Raw genomic sequence first — 13,017 nt, forward strand, 5'->3', positions numbered from 1 at the left:
CTTCTTCATTCACTGTGTATTGTTCCCCCTTTCCCACTCCCTGAACCCTCTCTTTCTCTCTCATCTTTTACACTGCCTCTTCCCTGTGTATCTCTGTCTCTCCATGATGATGATGGGACGATTGTGGTGGTGGTGCTGATCATTGGCGGCGGAAGCCAACATATTAAGGGGGGTCCACCTAAAATTTAGGGAAGGACACAGGTAAAAAGTGTGACAAAAAAGGTTATCAACTAAAATTTTAGGGGGGGGCAAACAATTTTTAGAAAGGTGGGTCCACGTGAATCTAGGGAGGACGCAGGAAACAAAATTGACAAGCAAAAAAAAAAAAAAAAAAGTTATCAAAAAAAATTCTAGGGGGGGAGGGTCCGTCCCCCACCTCAAATTTAGGGGGAAGGACCCCCGTCCCCCCGCCTATGGTGCTGATAATGGTAGTGCCGTTGCTGTCTTGATGATGATGATAGTGATAATAGTGACAAAAATAAACTGTCCATGTATATATCTCCCTTTTTATGCCTTAAAAAAATGTTAATTTGCCCTTTGCTGACTGACCCTATTTATGTCATCTTATTTTCTATACATTTTTTTTTCTAAAATGAAATTGGGGCAGTAGCATATAATCCAGCCAGAAGACACTTGTGCCTGAACAACCTCCTATCTGCATGCATGTATAAATGTAGGTTTAGTAGCTCTCACACACACATACACCCACACACCCTAACACACACAACAGTTAGCTGCAAACTGGGCTACTGTTAGAAGCCATTCTATATCGGGCTTAAAGATAAAGAATTATGTACCAATAAGTTCTATCTACACCATGTGTTGTATGAAAGTCACAATTATGGAAACGTTGCCAGTCAGTGGAAACTACCTAAACATACATGAAGGACTCACTCTATGCAAGTTACCATTGGATGAAAGTTAGTAAATTATAAAAATGGGACCCTGAATACTGAAATGCTTATTGATAGAGCTAAATGGGTGAGCTACATGCATACATTACTGAGAGGGGGGGTTTCACAAAGATTTAAGTATGACTTACTAGTAGAGTCCCACTTAAATCCTGTCGCGTGTATGTGTAACGCGCCATCTTACTGATTAATACGCAGTAGTGCGCACCATCTTAGAATGAGCTGACCAATATGGTCTTGCCTTTTATAACGAAAAGGCATAAAGGCGCGACTCTAAGTCATACTTAAAAATCTTTGTGAAACACCCCCTGGAATTATGAAGTAAAAATAAATGTCATAGAGGGTTGAATAAATGGAAAAGGGTGTGCTAACATTGAAAATGGAAATCCAAGTCAACATATTATGACTACCCCCTCTCCTTTAAAATCACATTGAAAAAATAATATGTATTCAAACTGATTGTTTTCACCACGCTATTATACTAAAACAATATCATTACATGAATATCAGACTTGTACACCATTGATATAGTCTGCAGGCACAGACCCTGGTTTTTACAGTGCATAATGCAGAGTCTGAAGAAGAAGACTAGATCCGCCAATATACTGTGGCAGCTTCACATCGGGCTTCCAAGTCTAATCCCCACGGAGGCTAAAGTGTCAAATTTGAGTCTGTGCTGGCAGATAACCATGGGTACCGAATGTACACAAACTCTATGCCAGCAGTAGAAAACAGAACAGAGGAAGACCAGTTCAACGTTCAGTTATATATCACACAATAATTTTATACACAAAAATGTACATTTTCAAGTCAAAATCTTTAAATTGTCTATAAATACATAGAAATATGAACAATATCAACATTTGAATGATACATGAAGAAGATTGATTTCTTTTCTGCTTATCCTCCGCCTCCTTAATATTCCTTTTCCTATTTCCTGCTCTTCTTCATTGTTGTCCTTTTCAACTTTCATCTTCCTCTTCTCCACCTCCTTCTTCCTCCTCCTCCTCCTTCTTCTTCTCCACCTCCTACTACATGTAGTTCTTCTATGAGGCAATGGACAGAATATAATGTAATGGCCTATGTGGCCTTTGACCTTGTGACCCCCAAAGCCAACCAAAATTATCCTGGTAGAGAGAATGAGTATTTGAAGAGTAAATCAACAAGCCTGGCATTCGTCAGACCACAGGCAATTGTTTCCAAGTACTAGGCACAAATGATGCCGGTGTATGCTTATTTGCGTTGATGATTTTCAGCATATGAGGCTTTCGGAGTCCAACATTCATAGTCTTGTATACAGGCTACACAATGCTCATTTATCTTTAGTATTCACTGAGGCAATGCAGAAAAATACTTTTCATGACAGTTTCTCTATACACTGTAATCCATCAAGAAGCAAAGCCTGATGAAGAAAACAAAATGAAAAAAATATATGCTCTCGGAGCTTCTGAAAAGCAATTTGCTGTGTAGAGACGAGAGAGAAATCCTAATCAGGTTTCTGATTTCAGTACTGGAGATGACTGGGGTCTGCAGCAGTTTAGACTACTCATCTTGCTGTTTGGTTGGCCCTGCACGAAAGATAGAGAGAATAAAAATGACGATGTGTTACAAAAATATGACACACTTTATAAGGAATCTTTAGGGGGTGGTGTACATGTGCATGCAGCTCATTCAATAAGAGTGCCTGTTATCGTTTTTTATTTGTTTTGGCATCACATGTGCCTAGGAGGCGAAAAGTGAACTAAATCACTATGAGCTGCAGGTCTCTCCTCCCGATATAACTAATTGGGGGAGAGCAGGTGGACCACTACACCTGGGTTCCCCCTACTCAATACGAATAGTGCAGTGGGTACTTAATGTGCAAAGGTGGTGACTCTCCTCTACACAAGGCCTCCATTTAACATCCTATCCAAAGGACAGTGTTTTCCACTGTCACATAGCCTGCAACTATGGAACGGGGGAGAGACGTTTACACACAAAGCACTGGCTTCAGTCATCCACCCAAGTTGGTCTCGAACCCACCATCTTTGGTTTGACAGACAGACGCTTTACCGACTGAGCCAACTTCGCTCTCTTGTTTTGGACAAGATAGTGAGATCTCAACGTGTGTGATTTCAAGCCTCATCCATGCCGAAAGACATCTTACAAGATACATGTAAAAGAAAAAAAAGCTATGCAACAACACTGTATGTATGAAGCGTGCCTCACTGCCATAAGTATGGATACAATGGGAACAACGGTTTTTAAAATGTTTGCATACAGTTGGAAACCCCCCATCCATTGGAAAGTATGCAAATGTTTGTTCTGCGCATAGGCAAGTCACAACCTAATACCTCGGTCACATTTGCTCTAAGGCGGTCGTACGACGAGTTGAAAACAGCCGTTTTATTCATTTTTATTCAAACTATGTAGCTGGTACAAAAAAATGATTTAACTGCTGTTTTTGAGTTGCTGTACGGCCTCCGTAGAGGCAATGTGACCGAGGTATAAGCAGGCTAAAACCACTATTAAAGTGTATTGCACCTGCCAGTTACTAGAATACTGTAAAAATCTTCAGAATTGAAGAAAGTATTAACATTTTCAAATATAAAGACAAATTAGGATAATTGGTGCAACAGATTCCAAGTATTACTCAAGAAAAATAAGCACATGGGTTCATATTGGGTAACCCATGGGCACAGGGGGGGTGAACTCTCCTTCCTACATCTAACACTTCATCAATTACTACGTACCAAACAAGGGCTGGGGGGGGGGGGGGGGCACTTGGCCCTGCCGGTGTCGGACTATCTACGTCAGGCAACTCGAGCTACCAGACGCATATCTGGAAAATCCTTAATCCAGTGCTCAACTCGCACCGACTGTTTTAAACCTCATATAGTCCACACACCATCAAGGACTAGAATTCTCTACCCCCCCCCCCCCCCCGCATCCAGACAATCTCAGAATCCGATAACTTCAGAACACATGCAACTATATACTTTCGCAACAAAGATTTAAGCGACAAGGACTAATAATAAACTAAGTGCACACTCCCATTTCCTCCTCAGGTGGTTCCTGATATGGGACGTTGAGTAAAGACAAAAAGAAGAAGAAGAAATCTTTGGTCTGCCAATCTAAACCTTCTCAAAGCTCCCAGAGTCAACACCACGTACTACGGAGAACGTGCCTTCACCAACCTCGCATCACATTTCTGGAACTCTCTCCTCCTCAACTACATGTACCAACCTCAATAGCCAATTTCAAGAAATCTATCAAGACCTATCTATTCTCATTGTTGTAGTTTTCATTGTTGTAATTGATGTAGTTCAATATTTGTAGTGTAGATTAATTTAAAAGTATTTACAATGTAATGATATTATCATGTAATGTTAGCATACGTGTATGTAATAATGGAGAATGTAAAATAATTGTAATTTAATAATTCTTCTAATTAATAATGTAAAGCGCATTATAGAGATCTCGATATTAAGCACTATATATATTATAATATTATTATTATTATTATATAAAAAACATGATGTACATATCACTCAGGTCAAATATAAGACTCACCATCGAAGATCGCCATGAAAGTTTAGTATCCTTCATTTTGAAATCAATTTTGAGGATTTTGGGGGTAGCAATTGAATTGGTCAACCACAATTCTTTGTAAAGACCTGGAACAGGGCTTTGTGATACAATAGCGATTACTTACTAAAAATATTGGTTGATAAAGATCTTTATTGCTTGGACATTTTGCTCAAAAGACTGAACGAACGTCAACCAATCACATTCATTGCTTAAACAATAGCAATTTCTGATTTTTTTCAGTCCTACAGATACCACGAAGCTACAGTAGACGAAGTCTCAGCGGAGCATATCCTGATCGAAATAGATTGATTTTCGATCTAATATCAAACATGTCTCACAGCTGTATGTTTTGACACAGTTGCAATGGTTTCCAATGTTTGAATATGTGCATGGATTTGAGACCCATCCATAAAGATCTTTGCTGCTTGGAAATTTTGCTCAAAAGACAAATGTCAAACAATCACAATCGTTCCTTAAACAATAGCAATTGATTGATGGAGTAAATATGAACCCTCCTAAATAAATGTTCTCTTACCTTGCAAATGTGATGACAGCAATGATACTAAAGACCAGCTCTAGACCAAGAAAACACAGGAGAACTGCATTGAGGATTAACTCTGCTCGTAACACGTATGTCTGCCACAAGATGAGATAGAGGGCGCCAAACAGGGTAGCTACAGACAATGCCAAGGATACAGCAAGATGGACGACTTTCTCCGTCAGGTTTCCTTTCTTTCCTATAAAAGAATGAAGATTGAAAATGAATGAAAGAGGGATCCGGGGGATGTTTCACAAAGATTTAAGTATAAGCTAGAGTCGCACTTAAATGTCTAGTTGCATCCAGTATAAAAGGCATGACAGCGTTGGTCAGATCATGCCAAGAGGACGCGCACCGTAATGCATATTGATCAATCAGATTGCGCGTTGCATATGAATCATGTACGCATCGGCATTTAAGTGCGACCTAAGTCATACTTAAATCTTTGTGAAACACCCCCCCCCCCCGATTGGTTGAACATATTCACAGCATACATGCATCTCTTAAAATTCTTTTGACAATGAAATCAAACAAACCAAAGAAGACACAGATAAATTTCCTTCATAGGATAGAGAATTTTAAGCCAAACAGTGATTGGTTAAAAGAGTATCATTATGTTGCTGTTCTTGTTGCTTTGAACATGATGGACACTGCGTAGATAAATTATCACATTTGTAGAAAATGTGCCTAGGGTCATGTTTTAATCCCATTGTTGCAAAATGAAAAAAATAAATCAAAAGGATCTCATCATTATTTTTTTTGTCATTTATTTTCAGAAATGATCCTTAATGGGCAAGGCCAAAGATAATTTGCTTTTCATAAAAAGAGAAAAAATCAAAAGATTAATGCAGAAATATACATCAAAGTCAGATGTTTAATAAGAAAGCTTTGAAATTTGAACTTTAGCACATTCTGAAGGATATATAAATGGGGAGGGGGGGGGGGGCTGATGATGTCATTCACTTACCATTTCTTTTATACTTTATTTTCTCACATGAATTATGATAATTTTCCCCTTCTGGTGTGAAACAGTTTTGTTTCCCCCCTGAACATGTTGAAATGCCATTGTGGTAACCCACTTTGATTTGATAAAGGATCTGCTTATTTTCAAATCTGCAAAAACTGATATATATTATTATATAATTCACATAATACAATACAAAATGAATAGTGAGTGACATCATCAACCCTGTGAATGCATGTGAATGATTTGAGCATACAACTGCTTTGTGAAAAATAAAGCAAAATGTTAAAATGTCATAAACCCCGGTGTAGTGGTCCACCTGCATTCCCCCCAAAAAATATATCAGGAGAGACCTGCGGGTCATAGTGATTCAGTTCGCTTTTCGCCCCCCAGGCACAGGTGACGCCAAACAAATAATAATGATAATAATTTTACATCCCCTTCTCGCTATAAACATCAACCAAAAGTTCCCGGATGTACATGTAGCTCATATGATTTATTTGTGTGACCAAGTCACTTCCAGTAATATGAATGAAATTGCATTAAGAAAGATAACACAAGTACATGTAGCAAGTTTTAAAATGATTCCTCCTCATAATGGATGAAGAGATTACGAATGCAGTTCAAAAGCTGAAGCGACCAGACTAGTGCTAGCTAAGGTACGAATAGACCAGAGGTTGTTGGGTCACACTAGGCCTAGGTCACACATCATTGAACAAGAAGCAGAATTTCTAGTTCATTACACATTTGAAGTCAAGTGAATGGCAAATTAACGCCATGCACTACATCAGGGAACTTTTGGTTATTATCAATAGCAAAAATGAATTTTAATGACATTTTCAGCGTTGTGCTTGTTTCATTTCCTCGTTTTATTTGAATACAATTTTGATGGGGCAGACTTCCCCTTTAACTGAATAGCAGGAATTAACTTCAGTCTTCTCTTGTGTAATGGTAGATAGACTGGTATAATATCTCACCTAAGAACAGTCTGACATACTCTATGGCAACCAGGAGGAAGATGAGGACCCATTCTCCAGCTAGATTTTCCGTGGGGTATGGCAGCACTGAACCTAAAGAAAGAACGCAATCAATATGGTATTATTAAGCATACAGTAAAAACATATTTTTTTTGGCTTAATTTCTGCAGCAAACTGGTAAAATGAAGAAAAATAAAGAAAACAGGAAGAGAATGAAAATAAAAGAGGAGAAAGCGGAAGTAGGAAGAAGAGAATCAAGAAGAAGAAAGAGGAGGAAGAGGAGGAGGAAGAGGAGGAAGAGGAGAAAGAGGGAGAAGAGGAGGCGGAAGAGGAAGATGAGGAAGAATAAGAAGAGGAGGAGGAAGCATAAGAAGAAGTCAAAAGGAAAAGTGGAAGAGGGAGAAGGATTGAAGAAGAGAAAGAGGAGGAAGAAAAAGAGGAGGAAAAAGAAGAGGAAGAACAGGGAGAAGAACAAGAGGAAGGGGAGAAAGAAGAATAGAGGAGGAGGAAGAACATGAAGAAGAGGATAAAGAGGAAGAGGAAAAAAGGAAGAGGAAAAGATGAGAATAAATAGGAAAAAGAAGAAGAAAAGGAGGGAAAAAAGAAAAACACGAGAAGAAGGTAGTGAAGAGGAAAAGGACAAGGAGGGAGAAAAAAGAAAAAAAAATGACAGCTTACCTTTGTAAATGTACATCAATGCTTCACATAGCCAAAGAAATGCAAAATACCATCCATTCAGGTAAAAGAGTATTTGCAAAGGAAGGGAAGAAAGCTGATAATATACAGTTAAGGATATATCATCACCACTATTTTATCATCATTGGGACAACCATCATCATGTGATCAAACTCAATGGGAGCAATGAGCATTATGCAGACCTGCCAACCTCTGGGAATGAAAAAGTGTATTCTGTGATAAAAAAAGTGTATTTTTCCAAAAAAAAAGCGTATTTCATAATAAAATGCGTGGCGCACTCGCTCATTGCGGCGCTCAAGCTGCATGCAAGCTAAAATGCGCACTGCTCTTGCAGATGAAAAAAAAAATTAAAAATAAACATGTGTATACCTACCTCACCCTGGTTTTAACAAAATGATTGAAAAAAAAAAGTTACCCAAAATTACATTGATCTAATAACCATATTTGTGTAAGTTTTATGAAATAGAGACAGTCACATATAGAGATGATTTTTCTCAATAAGTTACGATTGCAAAAACATACTAAATATGCCAAAAACGTACTGGTTGGCAGGTCTGATTATGATCTGAGAGTGATTTAGAAAGACATCCGAAGCTAGGTAGGACAACGAAAAAAACGAAATGGCATTTCTACTGAAAAAACATTACCTTTAATATATTCTTTATTAGCATAATTGTCAAAAACATTGCTCAAAACTTACCATAAAATTTCCTTAATAGTGAAAAATAAGGCTTAAATGCTCCATAAAATGTGTCTGGAAATGCATACAGCATTTTGGCCCATCCCCATAGGCTATACTGTGTGGGCTAGTGGCTGAAAATGGGCATTTTTAAGTCTTTATGCTGACCTAGACTGTTTGAGCCTATGTGAGCTGCCATGGAATCATGTCACATTGATAGATAATCAACTTGGCTACCAGAAAATGTGAAGATGTTGCTACATTTCACTACATTGTGCACTCAAAATATAGAATGAAAATTTGAGGCAAATTCACCCATTGACTTTTTTAACACATGTCTACAGCACAAATCTGGTGCCATTGCCCACCCTACCACTAGACAGCTGCTCCCCTCCCCAACTTACGCTCATTACCGGTAAATGGTGGTCAGCTGGCTACATCCAGTGTCAAAATGTTATCTGTGGGGTAACATTATTTGACATGGACTCAATTGAAAAAAATTAATCTGGAGCTCATACCTAATGGGGGGGGGGGGGGTAGTTTCATGTTCTACAGATTTACTTTTGTTCGTAGAGTTTAAAATAAATTAAACATATCAATGATGAATTGTAACAGTAAGTAATTCACAAATGCACACATAACATTATTGTGAAGGATACAACAGCAATTGTTTTTCCTGAAAAGAAAGAAAACAAGAAAACAAATAATTTGTTATTAATCATAAGTTAATATATACAGCGTCCATGATACAAAAAATTACTTATTTGCGTTGAGTTCTACAAAGTAAGCATAGAAGGAAGGCCTTAAACTAATAAACATGTACATGGATCTTCTTTCTTTTTGATCTACTTGCAAAAATACAAAGATTTATAATGAATATTCGTGGTAAGTATATCAATAGGTGCACATAATATAGTACTCTTGAACAATTATCTTTTATTAACGTTTTGTCTCTCAAGTCTTAAGCCAATAGTATACAAATAGCGAATAGGCATGAGTGCAAAATCTCGCACCATTGCACGAATAAGAATATTCGCTATTTGTGTTGTACAACGCCTCGGAAGTTAGCGAAAATATGAAAAAACAAAGAGTTTATCCCTATATAGTAATCTATGAAAAGGGAGCAAAAATACCGAAAGCAGAAGGCAAAATCCCACTAGCGCACATGACCTTGGGCAGCCTTGCGCATTTAGCCAGCTGGCTTATACGCGTATTGTTCATTTTTACCGAGCGCGATGAATTAAATCGTATTGTGACGTCACCTCCTAAAGCCGTGCAATGGTACATTTTGGATGGTACGTCTTTTGTACAACGGTACGAATGTTTGACATTCAGCCTCCCATTTGATCGCATACAACAAGCTACATGTAAGTAGGCGTTGTACAATATACAAATATTAAATGTTTATGAGTGCAATAGACAGAATATTTCATGAGGTGAGAGATGATGATCCACTCACTGAATGAAATATTCTGTCCATTGCACAAATGAAAAAAAAAAAGTTTAATTATATGACACCTCATGTCCTTTGATAGAATTTGGATGCAAAAGTTCATGCAGTGCAAATAGCTGAGTCAGCGCAGTCTGTTGATTGTTGGAAAAATGACACCTAGATATATCCTTGTCACTTGATTGGTTGTTCGATCATTTTTATAGAGTCTGCCGCCCTCTATAAGCGCCTCGTAGCTTTGCTGACTAAGAAAGAAAGCAAGATGGCTATGTAAACATCGGAAAGTTTTTTCCTGTCTTCTCAAAATATATTTCTCGTTTTTGTTTTAAAGAATATTTGTTTAGAAATGAAATCGATATTCTATACTAGTAAATGTAGGAAAAGAAGTTCTAGCTCATTTACTTGATTTAGCGCTAGATATTTACAGGGAAAGTAGAAATCTCGGGGGCGAGTATTGCATCGTTGAACGCGGTATACGCACATGAATGGGGCACAATCCCTGGCTCCGGGACCGGCAGGTGCAATACACTGGGTGGGCACCCCACTCTTTGACGAATAGTGTAAGTTTTTAACGTGCATAGTTTGTGACTCTCCTAAACCGGGACCAACATTTGCGTCCTTTCCGATGGACGGAGTGTTTCCACATTCACACCTGCACTGAAACAGTGGTGAGGCACGATTACACACATCGCTATAGTACAGCATCAGATTTTTTGTAAGACGAGTTTCGGCATGAGCGGGACTCAAACCCCTCACGTTGAGATCTACGTCTACGATCTTATCCGAAACATGCGATCTAAGCGACTGCGCTACACGTTGCCTCCCGATTGAACTGTGGATTCATGAGCTGTCCATTCACCAGGGCAGTGTAAATACAAAAAAAAGAAAGGATAAAGTTATTGCAATTCAATTGCTCTTCATGATCAAACTTCAAGTTTAAAAGTCAACATGCTGAAAAAAAGTGAAATGACACTGACAGCATGACTGACTCTGACTAATTATAGTAATTTGCAATTATTTAGATTCCAACGTAGATCTAGAACTCTGTTCTGAACGAAAGTGTAATTGTACATTCGACAGCACCTGTTTTTTGATTATCAATAGATCTAGACAGGCTGTCTAGATCTATTATAAAAAAAAAGACAAAAAACAGGTGCTGCGGAAACAGCCTAATGTACAATTACACTTTCGTTTAGTCTAAACGAAAGTTCTAAACTTTAGAACAGTAGAGGCGCACGGCCAATATGGGAGACTCTCTCCAATAGGGAGACAATCTCCCACATATTTGGAGACTTGCTTTGCAACAGGACAAAAGAGACAACACCAACAAAAGCATGATTTTTTCCACCCAAAATTTTGTCTCACTGAGGTCAGAAGCCCATTTGTTTTGTGTGTGATTGACAACAAAAATCCTTATCAAAACAAAAGTAGACGGTGAATTTTTAAAGTAGACGGTGAAAAGGGGTAATTTTTCATGAGGAATCTGCTAATCACATTTTTATTTTCCGCCAAGTTAATCCTTTTGCAGCAAATGTAAACAAAGGAAATTGGACTCCAAAACTGGAGACTGTCTCTGAGTCTGATATTGGATAGGCCTACCCAAATTCTTTACAAAAGTCTCTGATATTGGAGATAATCTCCCACATTGGAGACAGTCTCCAATATTGGCCGTGCGCCTCTACTGTAGTGTAGAACAGTTATTTTTAACTTATTTAGGCGCCCCGTTTCCAAAGAGGCGTTGATTTCAAGGCAGAATTTACTCTGTTTGCCCGTCCGCGTCTAGTCTTGAGGACTCCATGATGATGTTTTATTAATATTTAGACATATACTTCTTCATCATGGAGTCTTGAAAGTTGAACCCCCGGTCATAAGAGACTGACCAAAACAAAGATAGTCCGCGTCCGCGTTGCGTCGCCTAGGCTACTGTTGGAGCCCGGCCGAAGGAGACAGAGTTACTGCCCCGACGATGTCGGCGGTAAAGCTGGCTCTGTCTCGTTGGTCACAAATGTAGGGCGAGAGCGATCGAGAATGTCTAAATCATTATATTTATTCAACCTCAACATATAACGCACATAATTACCTCTTCTGGGTGCTGCACTTGTCGCTGGAGCAGAACTTGTTCCTTCCCCATTCGCCATTTTGAGGAATTTCCGACCTTTTTGGCTTTCCTTTGGTGTTGATCGGTTCAAAAGAATCCGTCAGAATGACAGGAGCTGAAGATTACCACCAGTACCACCAGCGCAGCTCATCGTAGGGGCACTCCCCCCAAGTATACCCAGAGCAGAGCTAGAGATGGTCGAAAGTTTCAGCAGCAATTGAAACGGTCTACAATAACAGACCCTGTTTCTAATAGTACCGGTACGGCTATGATCTAACAGTGTTAGATCTTACGCTAAACTATTCCAATTCATATTCATAAGTATTTAATTCAGATTAATATGAACAGTACCGGTATAGCGTGTTTCGACGAATCAGGAATTTTGGCAATCGCCAATGAGCAAAAAAAAAAAAAAATGGATGGCACGCACTGACCGTTATAACTTACTACGGTGGATCCATAGAGATGTATTTACTAGGGGGGGGGGGGGGGTGGTACGTTCTTAGTTATTACTCTCATGTTGTAAGATTCCCCCCTCCCTCTTTGTAACTGTCCATACAAACCGATTTAAGAAAATAATAATGTCAGGCGAACTAATGTCAATATGGTATGAGTCAAAATGCTTGAGGCATTTGCAATAAAAAAACATCAATCGACCTTCATATGATTTGAAACATTTTTTGACATGGTGCTCGGAAAATGATTTCATGTTTTACCATTGGCTTCTCATTGCCATTTTCTTTCTCTTATTCAATCCTATTTTTATTTTACATCTTCGCCATGCAAGACCCTTTGGGACAGCGTGGACTCCTCCAAGACAACCCCCTCCCGGGCCTTCCCCATACACACCAGTGAATAACATTTTCTAAACTGAAGGCCAAATAAAGCGAAGCCCATTCCGGGGTCCATTGTTCCGCGAGGAGTCTGATGGTCCACCCTCCCCCTCGATTCCTTCTCTACCAGTTCATACCCCTCTCCTCTGTATCTTTCCAATGTTTCTCCAATCTCCCCCTCTTTCTTCATTTTCTTTCTTTCTTTTATTCTTTCTTTCTTTCCTTCCTGCCTTCCGTTACTTTTTTCTTTCTTGGTCTCTCTCTTTCTTGACCCCCTTTATCTTTGAATATCCTTCCTTCT

The 13,017-nt window shown here is 38.9% G+C and overlaps 1 protein-coding gene across 2 annotated transcripts; it reads right to left on the reverse strand.

The window, feature by feature from the left end:
• Window positions 1-1,674: 1,674 nt before the first annotated feature.
• Window positions 1,675-12,143, reverse strand: LOC129282412 (transmembrane protein 216-like). 2 transcript variants are annotated; one of them, XM_054918309.2, is made up of 6 exons: window positions 11,866-12,143; window positions 8,995-9,011; window positions 7,639-7,732; window positions 6,961-7,053; window positions 5,017-5,218; window positions 1,675-2,479 (listed from the first exon to the last, which is right to left on the reverse strand). In XM_054918309.2, the coding sequence occupies exons 1-6, from the start codon at window positions 11,921-11,923 to the stop codon at window positions 2,458-2,460; spliced, it is 486 nt and encodes a 161-aa protein (XP_054774284.1). In that variant the 5' UTR covers window positions 11,924-12,143; the 3' UTR covers window positions 1,675-2,457. The 2 variants fall into 2 exon arrangements, with proteins under 2 accessions (XP_054774284.1, XP_063971042.1); XM_064114972.1 differs by lacking the exon at window positions 8,995-9,011 and having other exon boundaries at window positions 11,858-12,143.
• Window positions 12,144-13,017: the final 874 nt, after the last annotated feature.

Source organism: Lytechinus pictus, unplaced genomic scaffold (assembly GCF_037042905.1).
Source record: "Lytechinus pictus isolate F3 Inbred unplaced genomic scaffold, Lp3.0 scaffold_20, whole genome shotgun sequence".
Classification (NCBI taxonomy): domain Eukaryota; kingdom Metazoa; phylum Echinodermata; class Echinoidea; order Temnopleuroida; family Toxopneustidae; genus Lytechinus; species Lytechinus pictus.